Source organism: Cavia porcellus, unplaced genomic scaffold (assembly GCF_034190915.1).
Source record: "Cavia porcellus strain 051 isolate PalLab524CR breed Dunkin Hartley unplaced genomic scaffold, mCavPor4.1 scaffold_18, whole genome shotgun sequence".
In the NCBI taxonomy this organism is placed as follows: domain Eukaryota; kingdom Metazoa; phylum Chordata; class Mammalia; order Rodentia; family Caviidae; genus Cavia; species Cavia porcellus.
The window spans coordinates 52,076,779-52,099,177 of NW_026947501.1; the positions used below are offsets into that span (position 1 = coordinate 52,076,779).

General features: G+C 34.1%; 1 protein-coding gene across 13 annotated transcripts in view; it reads left to right on the forward strand.

Annotated features, from left to right (window-relative positions):
- The window catches only part of Tsga10 (testis specific 10), an 87,705-nt gene that overhangs the window by 62,772 nt on the left and 2,534 nt on the right, over positions 1-22,399 (forward strand). For 12 of the 13 annotated variants that reach the window (XM_063229890.1, XM_063229888.1, XM_063229884.1 and 9 more), the window contains 5 exons: positions 160-328; positions 3,841-3,951; positions 7,422-7,607; positions 14,444-14,653; positions 21,848-22,050. In XM_063229890.1, coding sequence (XP_063085960.1) covers positions 160-328; positions 3,841-3,951; positions 7,422-7,607; positions 14,444-14,653; positions 21,848-22,050 — 879 coding nt within the window. The remainder of the gene's footprint in view (positions 1-159; positions 329-3,840; positions 3,952-7,421; positions 7,608-14,443; positions 14,654-21,847; positions 22,051-22,399) is intronic. The other variant, XR_010040785.1, reaches the window with a different exon arrangement.

Consider the following 22,399-nt stretch of genomic DNA (forward strand, 5'->3'; position numbering starts at 1 on the left):
AGCAATGTAGAGAAGCTAACTGCGGTCTTTGCAGTGTTCCTCTACATTTAAACATTTTTAAGCATCCTCAAATGTTTTCATACTGTCTTCTGTCTTGCGAGCATTTTTTATGTTTCAGTAAAATGTCTCTCCTTATGTACCATTTGATTTGTGGCATAGACAGTCTACTGAAGCCCTCATTATGTGTGAACAAGATATCTCCAGAATGCGTCGACAAATAGATGAAACCAATGATGAGCTGGCTCAAATTGCTAGGGAAAGAGATATCTTAGCTCATGACAATGACAATCTCCAAGAACAGTTTGGCAAAGCTAAACAAGAAAACCAGGTACACTTGTTCCCAGAAACTTCTTCTCCAAGAAAAAAAAGTATTTCTCCTGAGTTACAACCCTAATTTTATCTTCTAGAAAAGCTCAGACATTGGAACTAGGCATTTAAAAAATTGTGTGACTAATAGACCATATAATTCATAAGTAAAATTGTCAGACATAAAATGTTAGATATTAAAAGAAGAAATGGGAATATAGTAGATTTGTATTATACCTTAGAAAATGCTTCTTTTTTTATAACACTGCAAATTTGTATTATATAATAATATGCATAGCAATTTTCAGTTATAATCTAGAAATTATTAAACAAAAAAATATCACAATGTTTACCAGAGTTCATCATATCTCTCACAGACAATACACTATTGAATAACATACAACCTTATAAGGCACCTGTTACATAACTAAAGGGATGGTTTAAATTTCATGACTTAACATTAGTCACATCCAACACTTAGCTACTCACAACCACAAACCTGTGCACCTCATGTGTGTAAGAATATTTATAAAATATTGTTTATATCTCTCAGATCAGCCACAGATTCCCAAGGTTACCCAAATAATGCAGTACTGTTTCTTCTGATCAAATCTTTACACACAAATGTCAAGTAGTTGTTAATATTCTTATACCCGTAAGTGCTAGCACAATACTGCAAATAAACAGTAGTCTCTCTGCTGTATTTTGGAGAAAGAACTTCTTTAAATGAGTAATTCAGCAAATGAGGATAAGAGCTATCAGAAACATTAAAGAAAAGAGTAAATTTATTTGATAGACTATATGTTACTTGGTTTAATATGAACAATGCCACATTTTTGGTTCTATTTAGCACTGTGATTTCTTTTGGAAAAATTCTTTTTATAACTTCTCTCTAAGCTAGTATATTTCAATATAATCCACAGTACTCATCTCTAGTAACAATATTTTAGCTGGGACATTTAAAAAATTCTATTTGGAAATTTTCTTTCTCCTTCAATATTTCTCAGTTCAAATGATTTCCCCTACGTTGATATCATTTTCCATGTTTAGTTTGTATCATAAAACCTATATTCTTTAACTGTTAAAATTATTAATTCATATAAATAGCTATAAAATGCAACACTGTAATTATAAAAAATTATCTGGGACATTAAAATACTTTGTTCATCCATTGATGGAATTTTGGAATTTTAAACAAATACATTTCTTAAAAATGAAAAAAAACCTGTTTACAATATGGACTAATATATCAATGTTAGTTCATTGATTTTGAGACATGTACCATACAAGATAAAATGCCAATAATAGTGGGAAATGAGTGTGAGATGTATCAGGGATCTTTGTACTAATTTAGCAACATTTCTATAAATCTAAAAGTTATTATAAAATAATATTTATTTTTTAAAAAATTAATGAGTAGCAAAATAAAAACCAAAAGATAAGAATTTACAAATTCTACTTTTGTGTACTCTGTTTACACTAGATCAATAGGCTAAAGGTAGCTATAACTTGTGTTCACAAAAAAAAAAAAACCTAGAAATTTAGTTTGTTTGGTAAGAAACAGAAACTTATAGAAAATCCTTTTCTCTTAAAACAAGGTGAGAAAAAGTTATATTTTAATTATTCAGTTAAGTCACTGTTAACATTTGACTTTTTAAAAATGACTTTCAATGCATTTAACATTTTAAATACTTTTTTAACATATGCTTTTTAATGTAGCTGAAATAAAAGCCACATTGCTTTATATGGGTTGACTATCACTGCCAGGTTGTATAGTTATATGGTTTAACTTCTTTGACTCTAATTATATAATCTGTAAAAATGGATACTTAATGAGAATGTACAAAGACTAATCAGAAATACAGTTTATGTTTAATTTATTGAAATTTATTACAACAAAAGACACATTGTATGAACCCCTCTCAATAGTCCCCCTCACTTCAAATACACTTACCCCATAGTTGTTGCCACTTTCTGAAGCAGTTCTGGAAGTCTTTCATGTTACAAAATACTGTCCAGGGAATGCTTTCATGTGCCACCCAGGGAGAGGCAGCTTGTAAAAATGTTACAGTGTGTCCTCAGCCACTTACCACATGCAGAGCTGAGCCTCTTTTCACTCTTCCCCAAAGTCAGAATGACCTTGAAAGTAAATATTTTAAATCAATTTAGAGCATTCAAGTAGCTACAAAAGTCCTACTAAAGAACTGCTTCAGAAAGTTGTATGAATGATGGGATAAGTGTTTTTGAAGTGAGGAAGAGTATTCGGGGGATGTCAGTGGCAAATAATCTTTTACTATGTAATATTTTTTTTTTAAATTTAAACATTGAGCAATTATATTATCACACCACATACCTGGAAAGCATTTGCCATAGTGTTTAGCCTATTACTCAATATTTTGTAGCTATGGTCAGCTTACGGTAGCATAAACTTTTTCCTGCCTTGTTAAAACTCCATAAATGGGCTGGGGATTTAGCTCAGTGGTGTAAGTGCCTGCCTTGCAAATGCAGGGTGGTGAGTTTGATCCCTAGTTAAAAAAAAAAGAAAAAAAAAAAAAGAAAGAAAGAAAGAAATCACCTCCATAAACACTTCTGCTCATCAGAAAGAAAATCGGTGACATATAGTCCACATTAGTTTTCCTCTTTGTTTGAGTCACAGACCTAACATTAGACAAAGGGATCCCTCTATGGACAATATATTAAGATCTAGTATTGCAGAAAAGGAGAAACTTTTAAAAATGTATCCATGATACATTTTTTGAGAAATTGGGATAAAGTATTTTTGTATTTAGCCTGATTTTTAAATTTAATATAGGTAGCATTTTCCTATATTATTAAAAATTACTGCAAACATTCCACTATGTGACTATACCAGTTCACAGATATATTATTTACTGCATCATTCAGCTAGTATGAATATTTTTATCATAGCAACACCTTAATAAAAATCTTTCATTAAATGTTGCTAGATTTCACCACACTGAGCCAAAGTGTATGAGTTTTTAAAATTTAAATTTAATTAAATGAAATATTTCATATTTTAAGACATAGTAGACCTCCCCTACCTTCACCTAACTTTGACAATAATCAACATTTTGTCTCTCTCATTTTTTAATGGACATTTAAAAATGTATGTTCATGTATCACCATTTGGCTGATCGCAGATTTGCTTTTTGCAAATTTATGTTTAGAGTGAGCAGTATATGGAAATACCATTCCTCTAGAACTGAAGCTTTAAATCTTTATTAATTTGGCAGGCAAAATAGTATTTGATTTAATTAGTGTATCTTTGGTTTCTAGTGATGTTCATTTTTTTTCAAGTATTATCTACTTGTGTTTTTATTTTATGAATTATCTATTTGGGCCCTTTGATCATTTACTCTTGGGCTTTTATGTTTACCATGTTTATGTGAGTTTTATGTATTTTATTTTATTTATCATATTTGTTACAAATACTTAAATTTTAATTTTTGATGATATCTTTACATGTAGGAATTTTTTTGTTGTAATCAAATGTAGCTTTCTTTTTTCCCATAGGCTTTATCCAAAAAACTGAATGATACACATAATGAGCTTAATGACATAAAACAGAAGGTCCAAGATACTAATTCAGAAGTTAACAAGCTGAAGAACATATTAAAATCTGAAGTAAGTATATGTATTTTTTTCCTTGCTCATAAGACCTTAGTTACTTTCTCTTTGTTGAGACACAATACCTGATACCCACAACTTAATGGAAGAAACGTTTACTTTGGCTCATGGTTTGTAGAAGTTTCAGTCTGTAGTTAGCTGGCTCCAAGGAAGGGTGACAAGCGAGGAGGAAGAGAAAGAGCTCCTAGCATGGCAGGCGAGAAGCAGTGAGAAGGATCAAGGGAAGCAAGGGACATAATATACCCTTCCAGGCCACATTCCCAGTAACCCACTTCTTTCCACCAAACTTCACCTCCCAACATCACAACCAGCCACAAAACCATCAGTGACTAACCCAGTGATGACAATCACACATCTATGATCCAGTAACCTCCCAAAAGCTCCACCTGTGAGCCTGAGGTTTTGAGGGGAAATCTAGATATAAACCATGACAATCCCTAAGAGTTTTTGTAATAACTAGTTTAGTAATTGATTACACACATCAGAAGAAATGACTCAAGTTTTTCCTTACTACATGGCATATTTTAGCTTTGACAGTGGTAAACTTACTATATATTTAGACTATCACCAGTGTCTAGAAAATTGAGTCAAGAATATGTGCCTTTAGTTTGCTAAATTTAAACACTTCAGACATAACAGAGTTTTCCAACCTGGATAATAGACACAGGGCTTCTATCAAGTTGGCCTCTCTGATGTTTGAAGATGATGAAGTTTTCAGTGGTAAACCTGTGACAAAGTACCTCTGCCTGGTTATATAGCAGATCAGAATTGATCACCTTGTTATGAGGCCATCTGTTTTGTAGGACCAGAAGACCAATGACTTTTCTTTGCACTTCTCTGTTAGCAACTGTTTGATTGGGTAGGTGTGCTGACATCAGAAGATTCCCCAGCAGTAATCCTGGAATGAACATAGAGCTTGACCAAGGATGGTGGATGTGCCAGTTTGATAAAATACCTAGTATACATCATGGACTGGTCTTTGTAACAGGTTATGGTGCTACCTACTTACCACCCTGCTGTGATGGGTATGGTGTTTGACTACTTACTCCTCCCCCACTGCTTACCCTATTGGACATACCATTTAGTATTAGTCCACAGATACATCTTGAACATTTGTTCACAGTGTGCATAGGCTTGTTAAGGGCTTTGAGGGTTAAGAAAATATAAGAACCCTTAATTAAGTGCTTGCTTTCAGGCCTTATGTAGGCAAAGGAAGTAGTTTCCTACACTTAACTGCTTTTAGAGTACCAGTAATGTAATACCCTTTTGAACCAGCAAGACATGGCTTTTCTCCCTAATGCCATGAATTTACACAGGCTGCTCACCCTGTTCCCATCTATAATTGGAAAGAACATACAAACACATGAGATAAAGTGTTTAAAACACCTAGCAGAGTGACTCATCTGTGAATAAACATACTCTGGAATATGTCAAAAAGAAATCAGTGAATATCCAGAAAAGCATTTTAATTTGTTAGTAAGCTTTTAGCCAACATTAGACAGTTCTCTTAAATCTCCCTAGTTCATCTGTCACAGTACCTGAAATTCCACCATTACAGATCGGAGTATTTAGATTTTAGAATTGTATTTTCAGATATAGCGTCTTAGTGAGGATTTGTTTTTGAGACTGTTTTTCATAATACTGGATGGGTTCAGGTATCCCCAGGAAGAATTTGTCAGGGAGAGGCATGGAGAAGTGTGTGGTATTTTATTCATTTGGCCAGTGTGCTGGACGACAGAGGCACCGTGCAGAGCTGGAGAGGTCCGAAGGAGGAATGGAAGTTACCAAAAGCAGCCTCACTTCCTTCATAGCGTTCCTCTCGCAGGTCCCACACTGCGGTGGTGTCCATGCCAGGATGCAGAGAAGCACAAAATCCGGTTCTTGATTACCAAGAGGGAGGGGCACCGTGGTTGGAGGGCAAAAGAAATGTTTTCTGCAATCCTTTTTCACTTTTTAATTGGTTACAAAACTAAATTTAGCTAGGCATGATAGCGCATGCTTGTAATCCAGCACTCAAGGCAGGAGGAACGTTGTGAGTTCGAGACCAGCCTAAACTGCATATTGAGTCCCTGTCTCAAAAAAAAAAACAAAACCCAAAAAACAAAAAACTGAATTTAACATTAAAAGGTTCTTATTTTGGAGAAATTCAAGATACTGAGGAGACAGTATATCTACACCTAACTACATCAAATGTCTGTCAGTTATAAGCAAATGGCATAGACAATAAGACCTATAGGAAGTTAAAAAAGGTAAAAATTGATGTAGGTTAAATTCAGTTTGTGTACTTTTTCCTGGTGATCCTGAGCACTCGCTCCATGTACAACTATTACTTTTAGTTCAGTCACAGAAAACAGGTTTCTATTGGCACATCTAGAATATTTGAATCTTGAAAGCCAAGCAAACAGTTTACAGTATTAATACAGTATTAATTTGTTAACAGGTTTGGCAAAGATCTTTCATATTAGAAACCACAAGATGGCAATATTAACTGCATTTCAATCAGTTTATGATTAAGTAATCTTAATTATGAGAACATAAATCTGATTTGAAAGACTTATAGAATTGAACATTTTATTTATTTGTTTATTTACAATTTGTTCATTTTATTTAGTCCAGGATTTCTGATAGAGAAGTGTGGTATTTATTAACATGTAGCAGTGAAAGAAATCAAGTACCCTTTCTAATATCCTTTAATTAATTACTGAAATTATAGCTGATTCTTAAAAGTTAGTTGGCCAACCCATAATACTAAAATTTTTAAAAATAGCTTAATAATGATTACTCAGCATAGTATCTTATTTGTGGAACTAAATTTTTTCTCTAGAAAAAAGATTCTATTCAATCAATCAATCAAGGTATAACTTTAAAGGTTGAAAAACTTTGTTCTACATTTTATGTCCAGTTTACACATGAATTCATATAATTTATGATTAATTTTTATTGGCATAGGTTTGATAGTTAACTTAAGAGCAGTTTTAGGCACGTTACCAGAATTACAAGCAAAGTTAACTCCAGCCCATGGTTGGGAAGATTAAGGCTGGGTCTGTGAAGAAAGGCAGGCACCAGACAGGAAATGAGCCAAGAGAATTCTCAGGCATGGACATATCACCTATGCATGACTTCAGAAGCCTTGTAGTCAGTACAATCCAGTAGAGTGATCGTGAATAAGCAGAATACATACACAAGATCAAGGACTCAGAAGTCAGACCAGCAAGGAGTTGGTAAGCAGGCATGGGTACAGAAGGTAAGGAGAGTTGTGTTTGAACCCAAGGAAATACAAAACTGTGTTTATTCCACTTCTGAAGGTAAGAGCAATTGACTTAAATTCTCTAGGGAGAAAACTGGGACGGAGCCATGACAGGTTCTGACTGAGCTGTTCTTTGCTTACTTACAAGATGACCAGGTTTCTAAACTATGAGTATGGAGAGATTTTCTTGCAGAGGTAATACCTAAGATTTGCTTTTCAGGAATCTGAGAACCGGCAAATAATGGATCAACTCCGCAAAGCCAGTGAAGATGCTGAAAACTGGGAAAATAAGGCCCGTCAGTCAGAGGCAGATAACAATACCCTCAAATTGGAGCTTATCACCGCTGAAGCAGAGGGTAACAGATTGAAAGAAAAAGTAGATGCCCTCAACAGAGAAGTTGAACAAGTAGGTCTGGGGAGATGTTTTTATAATACATCCAGTATTGTATTTAAACATTGATTTGGCTTTTCATTATTTATTTAAATACACAGTCGTGGGCTTCTAACCATTCTTGTATATACTCTGGTTCTCTTCTAGCCTCTTATGTACCCTACAAACAGAATAATATTTAATATTTGGGCGCTATGTAAAACATACAAAAAATGCAAAAAAGTTAATAAAGCAGACACACATATCCCCCATCCACCAGGTGTGAGTACACTAACATGTGTCATATATGCTTTGTATGCTCATATCTGTTTAAAGAAACAAAACATTGCCAGTACAGCTATTTGTCCTGCCTTCCTCTTTCCCTAATGACAGTTGTAAGTTTTAAGTCAAGGTGTCTAACCCCTTCACATGTCTTCATACTCTTTATGCATATGTCACTCATCTATTATATACTGTGTTGTTTTGGTTTTGACTTTTCATTTAAGTGATAACTATAGATAGCAATTGGCAACTTTGGTGTGTCTAGTATTTTGATATCTACTATTTCTAACATTATGATCAGACAAAATGGCTTGTATCATACTAATTGTTTGGCATCTAGTAAGACTTGCTTGGTGTCGGTAATATTTGACAATAATCTACATGAATTTTAAAAACATGTGTACCCACTTATTTTTGTGTGCATGCACATATGTGTGTTACATAAAATGTGTACATGTACTAGATGAGGCTTAACTGTGTCAGTCAATTCTTACAAATCCTTACTAGTCTGGAGTTCTTTATATTTCAATTTCTGGAAAAGATGACCTAAGATCTTCTATAATTGTAGATTTGCCTATTTTCCCCTGATTAATTTCTCTCTTTATTTGTTTTTGAGGCTGTTTTATACCAATACAGTGTTTTTATGTATTTCTGATGAAAATATTCCTTTTATAATTATGCCATAACTCACTTGAAATAACCAACATGTTTTCTTCAAAGTATGCTTCCATGTATTAATGTAGCATTAAGTCTGTTTAATTTCTCATGAACCACTGGTAAATGTAATTTTAAAATCAACTGTATTGAAGTATAATTTATATGAAACTCATTTAAAATACATAATTTAGTGAGTTTTGATAAATAAGTAAAGTGTGCAGTTACCGCCACAATAAAGATGTAGAACAATTTCCATCATCTTCCTAACAGTCCCTCAGCTCCTTTTATAGTCATCCATCAAATCCCAAATCTTACAACCCTGGTGGTTGTCTTCTGTCAGTTCAGATTAGATTTGCCTTTTCTACTAGTTTGGAAATGGTAGAAAATGGAATCATACAGTATGTACTTATTTGTACCTTGGCTTCTTTCATTTAGCATGTTTTGGAAGTTCATAAATACTATTATATGTTATTTATTCTTTTTTATTGTATAGCATTCCTCCATGTAGCTTTATCATTACTGTATTCACCTGTGGGTGGGCACTTAAATTATGCATTAGTCTGCTAGGGAACTGTAAGAAAGGAAGAAAGGAAGAGGGAAAAAATATTTTAAAATAGGATAAAATGGACAAAAACCTTTGTAAATAGAGAGGGGAAGATAGGTTGAAGGGAGGAGGGGGTATTGGGAGAAATAGAGAAATCAAAATATATATTATATACAAGTACAAATTCCTTATGATGAATATGAGATCACTATGTATATCTACAATGTACCAATAAACTTAATTATATATATTTTTTAAAAATCATACTGCACTCCCCACCAAAAAAAAAAAAAAAAAAAAGAAGAAGAAATACCACAGGCCAGGTGCCTTCAACAGTAGCTTTATATTTTTTCACGGTTCTGGAGGCTACAAGTTCAGGATCACAGTGCTGGAATTCTGGGGCCTTTCTCCCTGTTCCATAAATGGCTGCCCTCAGTGGCTGCACATCCTACGTGTCTGCTGCTCCTTTCTAAGGACAGTAGTCATCTTGGATTAGGGTCCCACCCTTCTAGGCCCACCTAACCTTCTAGGTGTGTGTGTGTGTGTGTGTGTGTGTGTGTGTGTGTGTGTCTACTGCAGATCAAAGCCAGGGCCTTCCATTTGTTAAGCAAAGCTCTGTGGCTAAGCCCTGCCCTCACGTCTTCCCATTTAACCTTAATTAACTCTTTAAAATGTCCCCTCTCCAAGTTCAGTCACGTTGTGGGTTGGGTTTCAGTGCATGAATTTGGAGAGATATACTTATTTTTAGTTTTTGGTCATAAAGAATAAAATTTCTGTACATTATGTTCAAGTCTATGCATGCACCTAAATTGTAATTTTTCTTGGTCAATAACAAGAAATGAAATAGCTGGCAAGTGTGCTTAACTTTGTAAGAAATTGACAGATTATTTTCTGAAGTGCTTGTGCCACTTGTGTTTTATGATAGTTCTACTTATTCTACATCTTCTCCAGTACTTTATGTTGTTAATTTTAATTTGCATTTCCCTCCTGACTAATGACATGGAGCAGCTTTTCACATGCTTTTTAGTCACTAATCTGTCCTCTTTTGTGAAGTTTTGTTCAAACCTGTTGGCTCTCTTTTTACTGGAATGTTTGTCATTTTGTTACTAAGCTACGTGGATTCTTTTTAACATTTCACACATTTACTTGCCAGGTATTTATATTTTGTACATTATATATTTTATATAGCATTGTTAGTTTCACTTATTTTTCTCTATTGTTGGTTTTCTATTTTATTGATTTTTTACTTTTTTATTTCTTCACATAATTTGGGTTTAATTTGTTCTTCCTTTCCCATTTTAAGATAGACATTTAGACCATTGGTTTGATAACATCTTCCTTTATCCTTTAAAGTTACATATTTTTCTCTTCCTACCCTACTATTTTAGCTGGATCCTACCCATTTTTATGTAATAGCTTTATTGGGAATAACTCACATGCCAGAAAACTCACCCAGAGTATGGTTCAATAGGATATGTATACTTATAGAGCTGTGCCACCAACACATTTTTAAAACATTTTCATGACATCAAGAAAAACACTGTATGCTTCAGCTCTCACTACAGCCCCCTGACTTGATCCATCTTTGGTTAGTTCCTCTACATAGTGTAAAGTACATGATGCAAAGTTACCTTTCACATATGACTATCTAGCTGGCCTACCAGCATTTGTCAAAAAGATTTCTTCTTTGATCTCAGCACCTCCATCAAAAATTAATAGACTGCAGACAAATGCCCTTATTCCTGGTGCTCAGATCTGTGCCATTGATCTATGTGTCCATCTTTTGGCCAGGACCATGAAGTCATCATTTCTGGTGCTCTGTGGTTAGTTTTGAAATTAGAAAGTGCAAGTCTTCCTGGTTTCTTTTTAGTTTTCAAGATTGTTTGGCTGTTCTGCGTTTTGTGAGTTTCCATGTGAATTTTAGGGTTAATAATTTTTGCCTTTTGATTGAACTGCTTAACCATTTCATATTTAATATCGATATAACTGGGTTTATATCTGACATTTTACTTTTTCCAGATAACATATCTTATTTTCTTCTAGTCTTAATTTATTGCTTCCTTTGGAATTAAGTGAATATTATCTAACAAATCATCTAAATTTCATTAGTGATTTTTCACTATGTGTTTTTGAATTACCCCTTTGATGTTTGGCATAAACATCTGATTTACCAGAATCTACTTCTGATTTATACCAACTAAATTCCAATGAATTATAAAAATATTACTTACAATTGTTCTAGTCTTTTCATTTCTTTCTGTTATTATTCCCATGTGGTGTATGGGACATATATAGTCTGCCTTAGTGAATATTCCATGTGAACCCGAGAGCAGTGTATATCCTACTGCTATTGGATAAAGGATTCTACAGAAATGTCAACTGGATCCAATTGATTGATACTGCTGCTCAGTCCAACTATATCTTTACTGATTTTCTGCCTCATGGATCTATCAATTATGGATACATAAATGTTGCATTCTCTGATAATAATGTATAACAGTAGATTTGTGCATCTCTCCTTGACATTCCTTTATGTTTCAGTTCATATATGTTGACATAGTTTGAAGTTACACTTTGTTTACTTTATGTTAGTAGTACAGAATTGTGATGTTTGTTCGGGGAACTGGTGCATGCATGTAACATTTTCAGTCTATGTACTTCCCTCTCTCTTACCTTCCACTTCCTTTGGGGCCCTTCCTCCTCTCCAAGAGGAGCATACACCTTAAGTATTACTATGTTGTTTTGGAAAAATTTATTTTTTTATTATTTTATAACACTATCTCTGTTAAATTTTCTTGTTCTGAAGTCTGCTTTGTCTGAAATTCATATAGCTACACCAGTTTTCCCTTAGTTAGTATTAGCATCTTTATACCATGAGAGTTTATTGTAAGTGAATATATACTTAGGCTTTTTGCAATCCATCTTGATAATTTGTACTTTAGTTGTGTATTTGTAACTTTTCTATTTATCTGTTCTTGGTTTCTTTTATTCTTTTGTGGTCTTTTATGGTTTTAATTGAGCATTTTATATGATTCAATTCTATTTTTTCTTTTAGAATATTTATTATGTTTTAAAAAACTTTTTGTAGTAGCTTTATAATTTGCAATATAAACATATCTAGTATAACTTTTCAGGTAACACTATGCTACTTCATGAATAGTGCAGGCACCTTATAGTGATATATTTAAAGTTCGTCACTCATTTCCATGCTATCTTTAATTTTATCTATTTATAAGATAAAATAATCCAATATATTGTTGATATTATTTTTAACTAACTGCTATCTGGTATATCAATTAAGAATAAGAAAAAGATAAGATTTTTATCTTCAGTTATTCTTTCACTGATATATGATTTTTTTGTTGAGACAGGGTCTCGCTGTGAAGCTCAGGCTGGCCTCAAGTCCACCATATGGCCCAAGCTAGCCTAAATTTGCGGAGACCCTCCTGTTTAAGCCTCTCAGATTCTGGGATTACAGACACGCGCCACCACCCAGCCTTGATACTTTATGTATCTGAGAAACTTCTTTGAACATTTCTTGAAAGATAGTTCTACTAACAAAAGATTTTCTCAATTTTTCTTTGAGGGAGTATTTCTCCGTAACTTTAGAAAGAAATTTTTGGATACAGAGTTCTGGGTGGAAGGCGTTTTCCTTCCTTTAAATACTTCTCTCTTCTATGTGGTAATGCATGATTTCTGAAGAGAAGTCTGATGCACTTCTTATTTTTGTTTCTTTTCTCTTCCTTCAAGATTTTTTTCAGGACTTTCTCTTTGTGTTGATTTTTTGCAGTTTGGATATATGTTTAAGTGTAGCTTTTAAAATATTTATTCTGTTATTTAAGACACTGTATTTTTCATTTCCAAGTATTCTATTTGATTATTTCACTTCTCTTCTTGTTTTCTCTTCAAATTCTTGGTTGTAATGAATGTGTTGGCTAGGCATTGTGGTGCATACCTATAATCCCTGCATTCGGAAAGCTGAGACAGGAGGATAACCACAAATTGGAGGCCCAAATGAGCTACACAGTGAGTTCAAGGCCAGCCTGAACTGCATAGCGAGACCTTGTCTCAAAAATACATGCATACGTATACATACATACATACATACATATATACTGAGTGTGTTTATAATAGCTGTTTTAATGTCCTTTTTTGGCTAATCTCTGCAATACTTGCTTCTATGTACTGACTGATTTTTTTCTTAGTTATGGATCTCATATTCATACCTTCAGGCTCCAGAAATCTCTGGTTGTATTCTAGACTTTTAAAATTTTATATTATAGAGAACTGTATTTTTTTAAACATCAGGTTTTATCCTGTCAAGCTTTTAAATTACTTGGCTGGTGCCAATCTGGATCAGTTTCCTTGTCACTTACTTACTCTCTAGAGGTATTATCTTAATATGTATTCATGTATCCTTATTTGACTGATGTGTGACTCTGCCAGGGATCTGGAAGTTTTACAAGATCATAGGCAATTTTTCTTCTAATTGAATATCCACCTAGGCGGAATGACTAGAACATAGGACATATCCCATGACTATTGGGGTTGAGGGAGTGAATGAGGGTAGGGCTAACAGGTTGGCGAATGAGAAGCATGAGTGTGGAAGGAAGGGAAGGATGGAGGGAAGAAGGTGGGGATGAACTGTGACCAAATAACAGCCAGGAAAATTTTTTAGTGCTTTATACTTGTAAAAGCTCTGGTAAAAGCACATACAAATTTCCACATTTCAGTGCTGTTATCTTCACATTATAGAAAGCAAATACTTCTATGTAGGTGGCAAGGGCTCTTATGTAAGGCATTTTGCTGAAGGGAAAGTAAAGGAAAAGGGATTGTTTTGAACATTTGGACGCATTTATGTAACCTGAATCTCATATCAGGTTTTGAAAACATGCTCTTATTTCCTGTTATTGGATGTATGCTTAACTTAGACTTGCCTGGGGTCTCCCCTCAGTATGAGGGATAACTAGGGGTCAGACTTGCCATCCCTCGTTTCATGTGGTGTGATTGATATCAGCATGCCAGCCAAGGGTTGGGGAGTGGGTGAGTGAAACCGTGACCCACACTGGGGCTTAGTAACAATATTTGTCTCGTAATTAAGACTGACAAATACAGGTAAGAGTATAAACCAAGTGTGTGTATCTCAACTAGCCTTGGCACTGGAGACTTTGAAGTGGGAAGAGGGTTTTATCTAATTATATTTTTAAATGACCAAGTGACCACCCTACTCACTGATTTTACCTAACCAGGTTTGCAGACCGAGTTTATCTTTCCCAGAGTGTGCTGAACACCAGTCCCATCTATGGTTCTTGTGGTCCAAGGTACTAGTGTTAGAAGGCTTGCTTCACTTCCCTCCACATGTGTAGTAAAAGTGATCTTATCCTTGCAGCACTTAAATGCAGAAAGGTCTTACAAGTCCCAGATTTCAACTTTGCACAAATCTCTTGTAAAGATGGAGGAGGAGCTACAGAAGGTTCAGTTTGAAAAAGTGTCTGCCCTTGCAGATTTGTCTTCCACAAGGGAGCTCTGTATTAAACTTGACTCAAGCAAAGAACTTCTGAATCGACAGCTGGTTGCTAAGGATCAAGAAATAGAAATGGTATGTAATATATTTTACATTTTTGCTTGTTTTTTGAGACAGGGTCTTGCTATGTAGTCAAGGCTGGCCTTAAATTCATGGCAGTCCTCCTGCCTCAGCCTCCAGAGTACTGGAATTAAACATGTGTGCCACTATATCCAGCTATAATTCATTTTAAAGGGTTCTTTAAAAATTGCAGTTATTCTTAATACTCATACTACAATTTTGAAGAAAGTTGTTTTATTTTTTATTAAGTATTACATTAAATTGTATCTTTCTACTTTAGCTTTGATTTTTAGATTTTATTTTTTTAAATTCAATTAATTGTGACATTTATATTCCCAATATTCAAGGACAGACATGCTTTTGAGTATACAATTTGTTTTACTTTTAGCCTAAAGCATTATAAAGCACACTGACATAGCAGTTAGCAAATGGCTATGAGTTTGAGGGTTATTCAGCTTAATTACACCCTGAATGGTATGTCCTCTGTCTGTCTCTCTGTCTCTTGTATACCAGGAATCAAGCTGAGGACCTCATGTTTGCCAGGTCAGGCGCTGCACCATTGAGCCTAATCCCAGCACTGAATCAATCAATCTATCTATTTATCTTATCTATCTGCCTCTTTCTTTCTTTCTTTCTTTCTTTCTTTCTTTCTTTCTTTCTTTCTTTCTTTCTTTCTTTCTTTCTTTCTTCTTACTTCTTTCTTTCTTCTTTCTTTCTTGTGGTAGTGATCAAACTCATGACCTTGCACTTACCAGACAAGTGCTTGAGCTGGCTGAGCTAAATCCCAGGCCCTGAATGTGTTTTCTTAAGCTAATTTTGTTTACTAATTGGCTGGGTTCCTCAAACTGTAATTCAATTGATTGTACCTGCCTTGAGGCTGACATTTTGCCTGCCACTGGGAATTTAATGTCCAGAAGATGTAAGCTCTGCCCCCACATCCAGGTCCTCTAGGTAATGACACACAAATAATTTGGAAGAAACAGTACATTGTTAAATACTTATTATCAAAGTTTCATAGAGGGAATTCCTGTTCAGCCTCAGGTGTCAGGTGTGTGTGTGTGTGGATTCTTGAGTGAACAGTAAGCAACTCAAAGTGGCCGATGTGGCTGCATGGCAGGAATTGGCTGCAGGCTGGGTCTGGAGAGGTGGAAACCAGATCCTAGAGAGCCATACATAGCAGCTGTACAGTGCTGCAGCAAATTTTGGTCATGGTTACATTAGTGTTATTACCAAACCCTGTTGAAATTCTCATTCTGTTATCTACTGTTTGATGATGCATTTGAGAATCATGTATCTAGTTAATGTAACTTAATTTTATTTTTTGACATCAGGAATCGAACTAGGACTTCATGGTTGTCAGGCAGGTGCTGCACCACTGAGCTATACCCCCAACCCTCTAGTTAATTTTAGACACATGTTTTAATGAAGTGATGCATTCCCAAATTTTCACTCTTCTTGCAGTTATTTTTTATTTTAGGGAAAATTTTTTAATGATGAAAGTAACTCATGAGTAGATGCTTGCTATAAAAATTGAAACAGTATGTATTTTCATAATTTTTTATGAAAATTACATTTTACGTGATATTTTCAAATTGCCCAAGTCCTACATGTTGTTCTAACAACTGAAATAATATAAAATTGAAGTACCAAGGATATAATGCCAAAGCTTATAAAAATAGTATACTGTGACCAAGTCAGTATATTCCAGTATCTTTTTAATGTTTTGAAATCATTGCCCTTAGCAGGACTATACATAATGAGTTATCTTAATTTAAAAATACTTTAAACGCCTTTACTCTAAATTTTGTAGCTTATTTCCTGTTCCCACAGTGCATTAAAATGCTTCTAAAATTAATTTGTTTCTCCTTGGCAGTTATTTATTTATGCATATATCTTTGTCTTCAATAAGTTGTAATCCCAAATGCAAGGGGTATATTACTTTTTGTGTGTGTTTTTTCAGTTGTATTATGCAGAGAGTGGGCATTCAAATTTTTTCCTAACCATTTGTCTGGAGATAATGGTAGATTTCCATCTAATTTAATAAATAATATGGAGCAGTCTTATTTGCTCTTTATTCGGTTTTCCTCACCTGGTAACATCTTGCAAAACTGTGGTCTGATATCACAATCAAGATGTTGATTATGATTCAAGCAAGAAGCAGAACATTTCATCCCAGTATCCACTGTGTTGTCCTTTGTAGCATCATCTGTATCCCTCTTTAATTCTTTCAACCATTAATCTGTACTTCATGTCTGTAATTTTGTCATTTCAGTAACATTTATAAATGGAATCACACAGTAGTAACCTTTTAGAATTGGCTTCTTTCACTTAACATAATCTATGTAGAGTCCTCCAGTTTGGTGCATATATCATTATTAATTCTTTTTGATTGATGAATCATATTTCATACTATCAGCATAACACTGTTGAACCATTCACCCACTGAAAACCAGTTAGCTTGCTTCCAATTGGGGGCATTACAGGTAGTTACAGATGTGTGTGTGTGTGTGTGTATGGATGCATAAGTCTTCATTTTTTGTAAATGCTCAGAAATGCAATTTTTAGGTTATATATTAATTGCATGATTAGTTTTTTAAAAGAAAGTACCAGACTGTTTTTCCAAGTATCTACCATTTTGCATTTCTACCAGTAATATACAAGTTAATCCTATATTTCTGTATCCTTGCTGATATTTGATGTCAGTATTTTTTATTTTAATCATTCTACCATGTGTATAAGTGGTATATTGTGGCAGTTTTAATATGCCTTCTTCTAGTAGCTATTGAGATAAAAACTCTGTAGATATTTGCCATCTATATATCTTCTTTGGTGAAATATCAGTATCTTTGGTTGATACTCATTGAATCTCATTGAATCTCATTGAATTCTCATTCTCATTGAATTGTTGTTCTTTTTAGTCTGCACTATAGTGTTTATATATTCTAGATACTAGACCTTTATCTGCTATGTGGTTTGCACTTATCCTGTTTTACTATATAGAGAGCTAGTGATTTTTATATTCTTACTGGCATCTTTCTCAGAACAAAATTTTAAGTTTAGAAGAATTCTAACTTATGATTTTTATGGATTCTGTTTTTGGTTTTAAGTCTAATAATTCTTTGTAATTCTTCTACATCAATCTACACGGAAAGGTCTCAAATATTTTTCCCTAGTATTATTCTAAATGTTTTATAGTTTTAATTCCTACATTTAATTGCATGATCCATTTTGAATTAAATTTCTGCAAAATGTGTAAGGTTTGAGACAAAGCTTTTCTGTTTGATTTTGTGTCCAGTTGCTCTAGTACAATTTGTTGAAAAAGCTATTGAACAATAGTACAAGCTGTTTAATTGATTTTATAATTTTGTGAAAAATAAGTTGACCCTATCTGTGTTGAGCCTATTTTTTGGTTTTCTGTTCTACACTGATATATGTGTCTGTCTTTTCACCAATGCCACACAAATCATGATGACTGCAATTATATAGTAACTGTTTAAATCCATCTACTTTATTCTTTTCTGAAATTGCTTTAGCTATTCCAGGTTTTTTTGCCTTTCCATACAAGTATAATTTTTCTATATTTATGAAATAAAATGGTGATAGGATTTTGGTAGGGTTCTATTTTATATATATGTATATATATATATATATATATATATATAATACCAATTTGTGGAGAATTAGTGTCTTTGCTTTGTTGAGGCTTCCAGTTCATGAACACAGTGTGTCTTATTTCCTTTTATTACCTTTGTGTATTTTTCAGCATATACATTCTGTGCATGTCTTATTAGATTTATACCAACAAAATACAAAATATCTTTTCGTTTTTAAAATTGCTTTAAAAAGTATTATTTTAATTTTGCTATTTATGTGTTCCTTGCCAGTGTACAGAAATAAAACTAATTTTTAATCTAGCTTTACCTTGTGACCTTTCCAAACTCATTCACAGTTCTAGGAATTTTTTTATAGATCTCAAATCACTAATCTAACCTTCCATGTAAGACACTGGGGGAGGGGGAGCAGCATATTAAACCTAAAGTAATAAGCATAAACTAAATAATAAAAATTAGATAAGAAATTCTGTCAAGAGAAAACAACAGAGAATGTTCATTTCAATAGATTCAGAAAAAGTATTTGACAAAAGACACTCAAAACTTGCATGAAAAAGGCACTCAAAGCTAGAGAACAGATGTAAACTTTCTCAACTTCATAAAGAACATCTATGAAAAATCTATAGCAAACACTATCAAATCAGTCTTCTACATCTATCTACATGGAGAGGAATGAAGTTGGGTCCCAGCCTCATGCCATACATAATGATAGAATGAATTAAGATCTGTATGTAAAACTATAATACCCTAAAGAAGAAAATGTGAAAGTAAATATTTATGACCATGGATTAAGTAGCATCTTCACAGGTTCATATCAAAAATACAAGAAAATAAAAGAAAAAAAAGAATCAAATTGACTTCATAAAACAATTAACCTCCTCTTTATTGCTGCAAATGATATCAACACGAAAGTGACAGTAAGGCACAGAATGGGAAAAAGACTCTTGCACATCATTTACTTGACAAGATTCGTATTTCAAATGTACAAAGAAGTCTTAGTCTTGCAACTCAAATAAAAAGACAAGCAAAGAGTAGACATTCCTCTAGGGAACAGACACAAATGACCAGTCAGCACTTGGAAAGGTACTCAGCACCACTAATAGGGAAAAGCAAATCAAAATTAGAGCATTTCACCACCAGTAGGGTGGCTACAATCAAAAAGATAATTAAACATTGACTAGGGTTTAGAACACCAATGGTGGGACTGTAACCCAGGGAGACCATTTTGGAAAACATTTTGGCAGATTCTCAAAGTGTTAGAAATAAGAATTATCATAAAGACCAGAAATTCCAATTCTAGCTAGCCAAGAGTGATGAAAGCATATGTGTACACAAAAACTTGTATACCAGTGCCATGACAGTATTGTGTATATAATTATCCAAGTTTGTAATAACTTAAATACTTTTGATTTATTAATAGTTATTTGTGACGTCTATGCCATAGACTGCTAGGCAATAAAAATAACAAACTACTAATACCAGCTAAACTATTGATGGCTCTTGAAAGCATTACTCTAAGTGAAGAAAGTCTATCAAAAAAGACCACATACCTACTGCATGATTCCATTCATTTGAAATTCCCAGAATGTGGCAAATCACAGAGGCAGAAGTGGATTAAGGATTGTCAGGCCCAAGGAGGTGAGGGCAGGTTGAGTGCTAACAGGTGCTGAGTTTCATTCTTGGGTAATGAAGTTCTAACACCCATTGTGGTTATGACCACACAACTCTGTTAATATATTTAAAAATCATTGAGTCATATGCTCTGAATAGTGAGCTGTGTCGTTTGTGAGTTATGTGCCATGAAAACAGTTGGTAGAACAGTGATGTTCCTGTCTGCACTGCTGCTGGGGAAGCGTGTGAGATCACCATGACCTCTTTTCACATTCTTCAAAGCCAGAAATCTGCCAGTGTAGCAGTCTAGACCAATGTCTGTGTTACACTTTTCAGTGCAGCTGAAGGCAGACAGCAATATCGAGATGCGTTCTTACTTTTTCTAGATATGTTTTTGACTATCATGACCAGAGCAGGGAAGCACTCAAACCATCTCTATATAGATCGTGCCAGGCACACGATAAGCATCCTGTAATGCACAGTGCAGTCCCACACACCAGATACATATCCAGCCCAAAAAGTCAGGAATGTTAAGATAGAAAAACTTTCAGACTATAAATAGTATCTCACTTAAGTTTATATCTAACTACTAGCTAGGATAAATATTTGTCGTATGATTACTGTTCACTTATTATAAACTTTCTGATCATACAGCTAGTTCATATTCCTCATCAATTTGTTTGAGTTTATTAGTAAGGATATTAACTGTTTACTGAGTTTTCTTCCAGTAGATTTCTTTCAAAATTTGGTAAAGTTTGTATTAACTATCAAGGTGTTTATTTTTCTGGATAAATTTATTTCTGTATTATATTTATCTTCCTCCCCCATTTACCTACCTAACTGTCCTCACCCCAATAATTTAATTTATTTATCTTTACTAAAATTTGAAGTTTATCTTTTCACGTATAACTTTAATGGATATAGAATTTATTATAATGTATAATATAAAATAAGGAATTTAAAAAAAACAATAATGACTGGTGTTCCTGCTTTTGAAGGGAAATTTCACACAGAACATATTTTAGGCCAAGTGGGTTAGAAAAATATGATAAATGTAGAATTTTTGTTGAATTTATTATAGTAAAAGACACATTGCCATTAATCTTCACTTTGAATACACTTATCCCATTATTCTTGCGACTTTCTGAAGCAGTTCTGGAAGTTCTTTTTCTTGTCTTTAGCTATACTATTGTAGCTGCCTTAAATCAATATAAAACATTTATTTACTTTTCATGGTTAGTTTAACTTTGGGGAAGAGCTGGAAGTTGCACACTGCCCAATCCAGCAGATGAAGTGGATGAGGACACACCTTGATGTCTTTGACAAAAATATCCATAAACATTTTAAATTGATTCGGCACATTGAGGCAGCCATGCAAAGACACACAAAGAACTTCAAGAACTGCTTCAGAAAGTGACAAGAAGGATGTGTTGTGTTCGAACTGAGGGAGGAAGCATTTTGAGGGGAATTAATGGCCATCTGTCTTTAACTGTAATAGATTTTTTAATTTTTATTAAAAATTTTTACTGTAGTTTTTAACCTCAGCTCACAATTTTCAAAAGGGAGATTTCCCACAGGTTTAGACAAGAGAAGGAAAGTATATTTACTGCATGTGTTCCTTAACTGTAGAGTACAGTAATGCTCCAGAAGGTAGGTGTTTATAACTTGCCTGACTCAAACAATAGTCACAGACATCACCATGTCAGACTTGCATAAATGCATTAAAAAATCAAAACTGGAAATGGAAATTGATTGCAGTTTGGAGTTAATGAGACTTGATGTAAGGAGTTTTCTGGTATTATCAGAGATGGATAAAGTGACACTGTGTGTATGTATGCTATGTACATTTATTAAGGAGACATAATTTCAAAGAAGTTAAGAGGTGGTTGCCAGTTTATAACAGACTACAAAAGCTTTTGAGTCCCTGCTAAGGTCAGTTACTTGAATGAATGGAACTAAGTCCAGATATGTTCCTATTATTGTACAGATGGAGAATGAGTTAGATTCTGCTCGTTCTGAAATAGAACTCCTCAGGAGTCAGATGACAAATGAGAGAATCTCCATGCAGAATCTAGAAGCTTTGTTGGTGGCCAATCGAGACAAAGAATATCAGTCTCAGATAGCACTTCAAGAAAAAGAATCTGAAATTCAGCTGCTTAAAGAGCACCTTTGCTTGGCAGAAAATAAAATGTGAGTTTGTAGCAATGTAAGAACTTAAAGTCATATTCTTAATTTTTGGTACTTTAGTAGAATTTTAGAGCAGCCCTCTGGAGAATTTAGCTCCCATTGTTTGCCATTAATTAACCTGAGGGTCAGAATTACCGTGATTTGCTTAAGATTTAGTATATCTCTTGTTTTTTTCTTATCGGATGTTTAAATTGAGCCATCTCTGCTGATTGTTTGCAAGCAGCAGTTTGGGTGTAATAGATGTCTGCTCTAAATAATTGCCTTTAGAAACTAGAGTGGAAGAAAGCGGGTGCTCTGCAGCCAGCTGGTATTGATCCCTGGTTTTTCTATTTGTCCCAGCGTATTTCCTTCA